We start from the raw sequence: 10,300 nt of genomic DNA, 5'->3' as shown, positions 1-10,300 counted from the left end.
ACACTTGAGTCTCCCCTTTCCATAGAGTGGTCATAATAGTTTGTAGGTCAAACCGTTTCGCGAGAAGACCGATTTTCGGGATGCGTCAATCGACTAATGGATTTCTTAAACGAAGCAGGGAGGGACCTAACTTTTGCAACTGTTTTGGACTAATTACACTCTGAACACAGACTAAATGAGACAGCCGAACTTCCCCCCCAGGCGAGGAAACGGAATCCATGGACCAGGAAGGAAGGAATGACACAAACATTGTTTAGCTTGCTTCACCGACATAACAAACACAAATGTCACATTTGTGGTGAATTGTGCTAGTTAGATTAACATGTAGTCGATGGAAGTTATTTCAACCTAGCATGCGTTTTTAGCTAGCCGGTTAACTTACTAGCGAACTAATACATCATTGACACATCACAAGCTAGCTAGGCTAACGCGTTAGTCCGCTTTGAAAGGCTGGAAAGTCAACATCATACGGGGGATTTTGCAGTATTTACTAATTCGGCTCGCTCAGAGATGTTAAGTATTTGTTTGTGTTAATAACCAGATGAAGTAACTAGCTAGTTAACGCTAGTAGCTAGTTACAGTAGCTAACTAACTTTGTTTTTTAAACTCGATTAGTCCTGACAAGCTGTTTGCTAGCGGCTAACACTAGCTAACTAGCTAGCCTAGCTACGTGTTCCATGCCATGGAAATGGTTTTGTTTGTTTGGAAACTTTCGTCTGGTTTCATACTGTTGGTTGTGACAGTGCCAACGAAATAACGTTAACTTTGGTTAATTTTGAGCTATCATGGCTAAAATAGAGAATGGTCGCAAATCGGCCGACTCAAGAAGTATCAGGACAATTAGCAGCAGTCATATGGACGACGAGAGCTCCCTTGGCTCAGACTCCGAGATCAACGGCTTCACCAACGACAGGCATACGGATAAATATGGATTTATTGGAGGGGCGCAACAGTATTCAGAAGAATCGTAAGTAACCTTGGTGTTCTGCTCGCATGGCCCCATCATTTGTAAGCTTGTACACTCCTATAGTTGGTTGGCTAACTCTCACAACTTTGGTGGGGAAGGTGTGAAATGTTTACCAAATGCCAGTTCTTTCAGATGTACATGAACTGAACTACATCAAATGTGTGTTTTTAAAGGTTTGTCTCGTCTCAAACCCCACCCATGAAAAATAAATGGCACTAGTATCAACCTCCCGATCATGTCAAGGGAGGCCCCTGATTGTTTATGTCCAATGTTTGGTCTTGTATAAGATAAGAACAGAATACTCTTGAGGCAAACCGAAAATAACCTGAGTGGTGTGAAGGGCAACGCTGACCGGCTTTATCATCTTAATCTCCTTTCCTGTTCATCCATCTCTTTTGTTGTGTGTCTTTGAATGAAAATGCCTTATGGACACTGATGGCATATAACTGCTAGCAGCATGGAGACGCAAACGCTCCCCTTTGTGATTGGAGGGACACCAGGTTTTGTTTTCTTGATCACATGTACTTCCTTCTACACTTGGTTCAGCACATCTTTTTTTATGACTTTGATCCCGCTCTTTTCCTAACGTTAATAGTTCCCTTAAGATGTATAGAGTTGGAGCACAACTGGATTCTGTCATTGGATTACTGCTCCCTTCACCTTCAAACAATATCTAAAAAATATTACGTATTTCATTATTATCTGCGCCATGATCACTTTTCCAATTTCCTCTCTGGTTTTGCCAGAGCAGAGGTAACAAGTGAGTCTCTCTGATTGTGAGAAGGCTCTGTTCTTGTGCTCATGCCCCTTGGCCCTGCTGAGTAGCACACTGTGAGCGGAGGAATGAGTGAAAGTTGTGCCAAGCATTAGTTGCTTGGGAGCTTCCTGTTTTCTGTGAGGTTGACTGGCCTTATGCCACAGCTCTGGTGCCCTGTTGGGTTGTATAGGAAGTGGAAGACAAAAGTGTTTTATTTTCATTTGTGTAGGGTGGTAGGCAAACTTGCAAAGGAAGATGCACATATTTATAGCTCTTTGCACATTTTTGGGTATTGGAGTGAACAGAATTACAGCAGACCTCTAAGAAAGAGGATTGTCCAAATTTAAAGGCCTCTATTTGAAGACTTCTTACATCTCATGATTACAAGGTTGTGCTCATGATTACATACTAGTTGAGCGCCATCAGACCAACATATAAGAAAATGTTAGGCCTATATTTTGTCATGCATTGTGAGTGTTCTATTCTCAGTTCCGTTTCTTGGATAGAGCCAAACTTACCACATTATAGCATTACCTCATCTCTTGACTGGTTCGGCACCAGGCCCGCCCTGCCTAAGTACGTAGAGGGAAAATCGAATGCCTCTGATAGCCTACCTGTTTTTCCCTTTTCCCCTGCTTGAATCTCTTATCTTTAATGCTTCAAAACCTGTACATTTGCATTGTAGTTCTTCTAGACACAGTTTATATAAAACTAGCTGTAATGCACACTCACATTTCTGAGATTATATTATTTTTCTTAGATATAGTTTTGTTAATTCTAATATTTTTCTTGTTGTTGTTCTGTCTCTCCCCCAGGGCTCAGGACATCCCTCCAGAGGTGCTGAGGCAGCGAGAGGTCAAGTGGCTGGACATGCTCAGCAACTGGGACAAATGGATGGTCAAGAGACACAAAAAGGTCAGAGAGCTGCTGAGAGTTGGCGCATTCATAGGTCTGACTTTATTTGTTTCCGTGTCTAGACTGTTGTGACACTGTCTTTCACCATCTGGTCTTAATTATTCCTCAAACGATCCTAAATAAGTTCTTTCACAGTATGTGGCAACTCCTTATTATGTTATTAGCCAACCGGGGCCTAGTTAGTACTTTCATCTTGTTGGCACTCTTCCCTGTATGTGTAAATCCAACTGTTACTTCCATCCTCTATTCAGGGCAGGCATGTTGGGGGTTTGGGTTGTATTGGATGATGACAACATTTTGCAGTGCCCAATAATTTAAAGACAAGCCAGTGATTAACCTGTATGTCACTTGGACATTGGCTTGTTTGTTCCTCTAAACTTAAAGTGGTTGGAAGAAGCTGACCTTTTGATGATAGTTTTCTTCATGGAGGTTATGCTTGTCTTTGGCCTTTGGCCAGTTTGTTTTCATCTCCAGTTGCCTAGCCGGATCTACCCGTGTGTCTAACGTTAGCTATTCAACTACAGCCTCATCTAATTTTCCATGAGTCAGCAGCAGGGAGTGACACAACCCGTCCCTTTGTCTCCGGTTAGTGCTTTCCCAGGATCCTTAGGAGGTCCTTACCGTAAACACTAACCTTAGCTAATCATTTTACTTGAATATAGTATGGATGTCCCAAGGAACCCGGATAGCAAGGACCCCTCATCTCCCTCACTGACTCCATGTTGGGCTAAGTAACAGAGCAAGACTCTGGGTGTGGTTGTACTAACATCACGTCCCTGTTACAAAGATGGTGGTGAGGTTTCCGGTTTGACAGCGACTAGCTTGTTCTACCTGCAATCTCAAGTATGGCCTTGGTTAAGGGCATTACCACATGAAACGCACTGAAGCACACACTTAAATATACACACAATTATTCAGTAGGCATTTTTTGCCTCTGATTGCTATGCTGGTTAATTGAGGTCAGTCAGTGAAGGTCATAGTGTCTCTGTTTCCCCTTCTCTACTTTGTTGTTCCATGACATCCTCATGGATGTTCACACTCTTCTGGGAGGAGGAGGAGGGGCCTATGATCTCAGTAAAAATAAATGGACTGAGTAGTACTGTGAATAAGCCATTATTCCACTGAACCTGTACAATATTGTCTTGGATCACTTATTTCCAAAGGCCTGTTCTGTTTTCACTGAATACGAGGTACATCCTGTTCAGTCAACGATACTGGCCTACAGTATAAAGATGTAGTATAACAACTCTATTGCAATGCAGCTTTATTTTCACTGGCACATTCCTTGGTTGGTGACGAATACATTTTTGTCTCTGTTTAACAGGTGAGACTGCGGTGTCAGAAAGGGATTCCTCCCTCACTGCGAGGCCGTGCTTGGCTTTACCTGTCAGGGGGAAAGGTGAAGAGGGAACAGAACCGAGGGAAGTTCGAGGTTGGTTATGTTTTTTCTTTTGCTCTCTGTGTGTTTTTACTGTGTGGGAATGTGGTTGACTCCCTGGTGTTGTTTCAGGAGCTGGACAGTCAGGCTGGAGACCCGAAGGAGCTGGATGTGATTGAGAAAGACCTGCACAGACAGTTCCCCTTCCATGAGATGTTTGTGTCACGGGGAGGCCACGGGTTAGTTGTCTCACACAATGGAATAATTGACCCTCACTCAGTGACTGATTTAGTCTTTTTTGACCTTTGTCCTTGTGTGTTCATTGCTGTGTTCATGGGGTTGTATGTTTGTTTACCCACACAGGCAACAGGACCTGTTCCGTATTCTGAAGGCCTACACACTGTACAGGCCAGAGGAGGGCTACTGTCAAGCCCAGGCCCCCATTGCTGCTGTGCTGCTCATGCACATGCCTGCTGAGGTGAACCCTGTGCCTCCTCATGCTTGAACTGTGGTTCTCTCACTGCCTAACCTGTGGTGTAGCTCAGTGAATAGTGCTCTGAACCAGCTTCCTATTTACGATGGAATTGTTTTATGTATGCTACACCTGTAGTTTGCCAGCCGCTAGTGTGTGCTTTAGTTTTGGTTCCCTCTGAAAGGGAAGGTTCCGTTCACAATTTCCTAACACCACTATCTGTATGTTTTTCCACAGGATGCGTTCTGGGGGCTGGTCCAAATTTGTGAGAAGTACCTTCCTGGATACTACAGTGCTGGGCTGGTAAGACATGTGCCCTTCACTTCGCTCTACAGGAAAAGGCACATAGAGTTAACTAGACCACACAAGATATGTTTTGTTATCCTGTCAGTATAAGACGACATGCTCCTCTGTCCCTGCAGGAGGCCATCCAGTTAGATGGAGAAATCCTGTATGCCTTGACTCGGCGCGTGTCCCCTTTAGTCTACCGCCACCTGGAGAAACACAAGATGGAGCCCATCCTCTACATGACAGAGTGGTTCATGTGTGCCTTCTCACGCACCCTGCCCTGGGCCTCTGTGCTCCGCGTCTGGGACATGTTCCTCTGTGACGGTTTGTTGCAGAAACATCCATACAAATATCTGTCTTGCATTCATTTAGTTACAAGCTCCAATTTACACTATACATATACAGTAAGGGAGAGTGGGGTATGTTTTTTATTTTTGTATTCACTCTGTCAAGGGAAATATAGTATTCTTTCTAACAAAGAGATCTATATATATTTCAGGATATTGCTTATCCCTGGAAATAATCAGAATTCATGTAAACATAACAGTTTTGAAAACATAGCTTGTCTAAAAAAAGTGGTCTCTTGGCACCACTTACCCCGGGTATAGTGTTGAGCTGCTGCACAGGGTATGTTAAGACCCCTGTTATTACCACTACCTTTTTAAAGCCATGTCCATCTTTGTTTCCCAAGCACAATTCAACACAATCACAATGGCTTTTTGGTCTTTTAATCATTTTAAGCATCTTAACATTTACATTTAAGTCATTTAGCAGACGCTCTTATCCAGAGCGACTTACAAATTGGACACATTTAACACCATTAAAAAAAACTTCACATGGACCAGGCCCTGTTGTTACCTCTTATCCCAGCCATAATGCCTTACATTACACCTGGGAAGAGAACACTTCAATTGGCTCAACTTACTCCATGGCCATTGGCTGAACTTACCCCAACGCTAACATTTTGACTATATTACCCAAAACGGCTACAAGGATTCACTTTCATGCAAGGTTTAGGACCTCCAATGGAAACTTTTAGAGAGCCCAACTGATGTATAGCAAGGTCTTAAAATGATCTACTTTGGTTAATATACATTTTACTTGGTGAAAAACAGTTTTTGGGACCTAACCACAGACGCCATAAAATTATGACCACTTCCTAAATATTTGGTCAAATTATATATTTTGTGAATGATTTCCTAGAAACAAGGGTGGCTCAACTTAACTCACTCTTCCTTATTGTTGATCACCCAAATGAGATAATCAATAAAGTTCCTGTGATGCTTGTAATTGTGGATTCTAACATCTGCGATCATCCCTCATGTCCAGTTAGTGACCGTGTGACCTCTGACCCCTCCCCCAGGTGTGAAGATCATCTTCCGGGTGGGCCTGGTGCTGCTGAAATGCATGCTGGGTACCCGTGAGAAGCTGAAGGCATGTCAGGGCCAGTATGAGACCATGGAGCTGCTGAGAACCATAGAGCCACGCTACATGCAGGAGGGCTTCCTAGTCAGGGAGGTAAGGACTTCACTAGCAGGGAGTCAATGACGGTAGAGAGATACAGGTCTTACCCAATAAACACAGTTAGAGGTGCATAACCGCAGGATAAGTATGGTCTTTGAGCAGACTGGGGTAGTAGAAAGGACCAAGAGAATGAGATCACACCCCTATTTCACCCAGATGGAGAATAGTCATCTGTGTTTGTCTGTAGAGTACAATGGCTGTTCAGAAGTCTGTAGTACTGTAGAAATGTAGAGTTCAGGGTGGAAGTTCAAGTGATGCAGAGAGAGACACATTGACCACAGTTCTGACTAGTCTGTGTCTTGTCCCTTTCCCTGGCTTCGTGTGAGTGTCTCTTCAGTTTGACAATGGCCTCTCTGACCATTCTCACTGTGAGAAGCTCCTTCAGCCTCAGGCAGTTTGACATTTACTAACAAGGTTAAGATTAGGACTGGAATGAATCCCCACTGAAAAGCCTTTTCTCCTTTTGGCCATTAGCCCTGGTCTTTTTGCATGACATTTCCTTCAAGGCAGACTAAACCAATTTTCTATTTAGTAACACAGTGTACTATGTGCCTGTAATATCAACCACCAGCAGAAACCTCTCTTCTCCTCCCTCAGGTTCTGGAGGTGCCTGTGTCAGAGCGGGACGTTGAAAGGGAGCACCATGTTCAGCTGAAGCGCTGGAGGAAGAACCGTGGTGAGCTTCACTGCAAGTCCCCTCCCAGAATGCACGGTGCTAGGGCTATTATGGCCTCGGAGCCTCCTAGTCGCCAGGACCTGCGTCAGAACCCCACCATCATCGTAGAGTCACCCCTGCCTCCCCCTCAGCCTACACCTCAGCTGAAGAAGGGAGAGAAGAGCAAGGAGGAAAAGAGCAAGAAGAAAGGAAGTATGAAGAAAGCCCCTGCTCTCATGGAGATCCCCAACCCTTATCCTTTAGCCGGTGACCCCCAGAGAGATCCCCAGCTTCCACTGGGACATCCTATGCCTACTCTCAGAGACACAACAGTTCAGCAGCCCCTCGTCAATGACACACCCCTCCCAAACACGCCTGAAGACTCTCCACCGCCACACGAACCACCGCTTAACAACCAGTCTCTTCTAACAGTGTCGCCCCTCCAGAAGTCCACACAGAGCCTGAGTAGCATAGAGGCAGATCAGGACACATACCTGTAGCTCTTGCTTTGGGCAGAGGGTGGAACTGCATGTCTGAAACTGGGCATGAACAAGGTGGAGGAGTGAGTAGTAAAAGAGGAACTGGAACAATCCCTGTGTTATCCTGGACATGACTCACTTCCACAATGAGAGTCTAAATCTGATGTCACCCAGACACAAAAATTATTGCTCTGCCCCAGGCCAGGCATATGTGCCCCCTGACCTCTGTGGGAGATTCCAGGATAGCTCTACGGAGGATGTTCCAGTTGTCATTGGGACGATCTCAATGGCATACCACTTGCGTCCTCTCTCCTCGTCTCCTTCTCAAAAGCCATTGGATGAGAAAGCCAGAGGTCTCTCCCCTCTGACTTTCTCCTCCTGGGGGTTTTGAGAAGGAGATGAGGAGCGAGGGCACGAGGAGTATGCCATTGAGATCTTCCCACTCACTCACTCTAGGCCCTCTGCATGCCAACCAAGCCCTCTGTCTCTTTACAAGGCACTAGCACAGCTCTGCCATCAACCTGCAACTGGGTGTATCATGGCCAATGGCACTGTTGCCCAACCATGTGCGACAATTGTATATTTTTCTATAGATTTTTTTCCCTCCTCCTGCTTGCTTTTATGACACCGTATTGCCTAGACCACAGTCAGCAGCATCCACTAATGCATCACTTCTAAGTGTTCTACTACTTTAATCCAAATGTTACCTCTTCATTATTCTTTACTCTGACTATTAGTGATGTGAAAGGGAGACATGTTACTCATTTACTGGTGGTGTAGTTATTTGTATACATGATGCATTCCTTTTTCATCAAAGACCTCCCAATAGTGTAGCAGGTTCTAGGGTTTTACTCAACCTGCCTGCGTTTGGGCAAAATGCACCTTTTTTTCTTTCTTCAATATTCATTCAAATCTCCAAATCACCTGTGGTGTGTAGGAAATAGGAATGCCTAAGAGAGAGAAATATTGTTTAAAGTCCCAGTTAGCCTTTGTGATAAGCAAAGAGTGCTTCCATTCTTCACCACCAGAGAGCAGCCTTGGTATGTGCTTCCATCTGTTACATTCCCCTTCCTAAAAAGGAACGCACAACATTTTGTCTGAAATTTACAATACGAGGACATCCATTCCCTATCAATTCTGTACTTTCCATACATTCAAAGGAACTTCGTTAGCATGCAAGCATGTTTTACTTTCAAGTGAAATGTGACATGACGTGTGCCTCGTACGCGTGCATAAATCCTCCGGACCAGCATGACTTGTGACTGTTTATTCTCCTAGCCAGGTGGTAATGGGCCTGATGTCCTGAGACCAGACAAATCCTCACTGTGCCAGGCTGTTCCTGTCCCTATGTAGCGTAAGATAAGTAAAAGGGAGAGAGGACTGGACATTCCTCCCAATATGACACATTCCTGCCCTTGGGTTCCTTAAAAGTCAATTAGTCTTGTGGCTAACATGCATAGTTTTCTCTGTATCGGTGTATGTATTAATGCATGTTCCTATTTTTAACACTTTTTTGGGATGGGTGGGGGTGCTGTGTGTGCCATGCCAGTTAGCTGTGAAGTGTTGACATCTGCTCCTTGCCACAGGTGTGCTAGGCGTTATGGACCTGGCAGGCTAGTTACTGTATCTCTGTGGTATTGGAGAGATGTGAATGACCTCATTGCTACACTGAGTGACCGATCTAGAAGGCGCGAAGATGGTAATGAAAACAAAGATGTCATTAGAATCATCAGTGATCCACTTCCTTTTACTAGATACTTAGTTGTCTCAACGCAATCGTTGCAGATGGCCTTACTTTTGGGACATTTTTGGAATCTTCATGTTTTGGGAGAACATGGGAGCCTTTCCATTTTTAAATCAATGTAATTAATTTGGGAACGTCGTGAGGCCTGTTATGATCCTGCCTTTTCTTTGGGGAAGAAAACAAACTAATTGGACAGTGACCAAAACCTTCTTGAGGAATTCAGTTTAGAGGGAGCTTAAGGTTTGCAATCGAAGATGTCAAAAGTTTAAATATTCTGTTTACAGCACTATGGGAAATTATTCATTAGGGATTAAGATGTGCATGACTCAATGCACATCAAGTATTATTACACATCATTCCACTGAATCCTGCAAGTTTTTTATACAAGTCACCTCTAAGACCTCACTAAAAAGCAATACCAGTTGAACGGAGGGCAAGTGAAAAAGCTACAAACAAAGTCTTTCTCCACCTAAGTGCATAGTGGCCTGTATCACATACGTCCCATTTTGCAGGTATTCTAGTTGAACTTGATGCTTCAAATGTGTAGATGAGACTAATTTGTAAAATAATGTTATTTTGTAATGAACATTTATTTTTTCAATTGTTTCCATGCTACATATTTTATTTAACAAACAATAATCAAAATCCACCATTTGCCATATCATGGTAGACAATTTTGACACTAGTTTCACAGTTTGAAAAGCAAACCCAAAAAGCAATGCTTTCTTCCCTAGAAATATATTCTCAGCAGAATGCTGGTTTTGATTGTGTTCTTCTGAAGAGACCTCTGGTATTAATGTCAACCATCAGTAAATATATCATATAATCTGTATTTCTCCTAGAAGTGGTTACATATTGTTGTTTTTACAAATAAAATCACTTTGATCTTCAACTAATGACTTTGCGAATTGGTTATTTAGTATAGTAGTGAATAGGTGAGTGAGTCTGATGAGGTTTGTGGGGTGAGTTTACTTTATAGCAGCAGAGGGAGCAGTAGAGCTGTAGAAGACCGTATACACAGTGTACAAAACAGGAACACATTCCTGCACCCAGAACAGCCTCAATTCGTCAGGGCATGAACTCTACAAGGTGTCAAGCATTCCACAGGGATGCTGGCCTAT

General features: G+C 43.6%; 1 protein-coding gene across 1 annotated transcript; it reads left to right on the top strand.

Annotated features, from left to right (window-relative positions):
• The first annotated feature begins 21 nt into the window (after positions 1–21).
• On the top strand, positions 22–10,071 carry LOC129826212 (TBC1 domain family member 10A-like). The gene is made up of 9 exons (XM_055886671.1): positions 22–967; positions 2,540–2,639; positions 3,964–4,071; positions 4,150–4,256; positions 4,381–4,495; positions 4,727–4,792; positions 4,912–5,101; positions 6,141–6,295; positions 6,899–10,071. Exons 1-9 carry the CDS (start codon positions 786–788, stop codon positions 7,454–7,456), a joined length of 1,581 nt encoding a protein of 526 aa, XP_055742646.1. The 5' UTR covers positions 22–785; the 3' UTR covers positions 7,457–10,071.
• Positions 10,072–10,300: the final 229 nt, after the last annotated feature.

Source organism: Salvelinus fontinalis, chromosome 28, assembly GCF_029448725.1.
Source record: "Salvelinus fontinalis isolate EN_2023a chromosome 28, ASM2944872v1, whole genome shotgun sequence".
NCBI lineage: Eukaryota > Metazoa > Chordata > Actinopteri > Salmoniformes > Salmonidae > Salvelinus > Salvelinus fontinalis.
The sequence above is the reverse complement of the archived record's forward strand: the minus strand, read 5'-3'. Positions and strand labels throughout refer to the sequence as shown.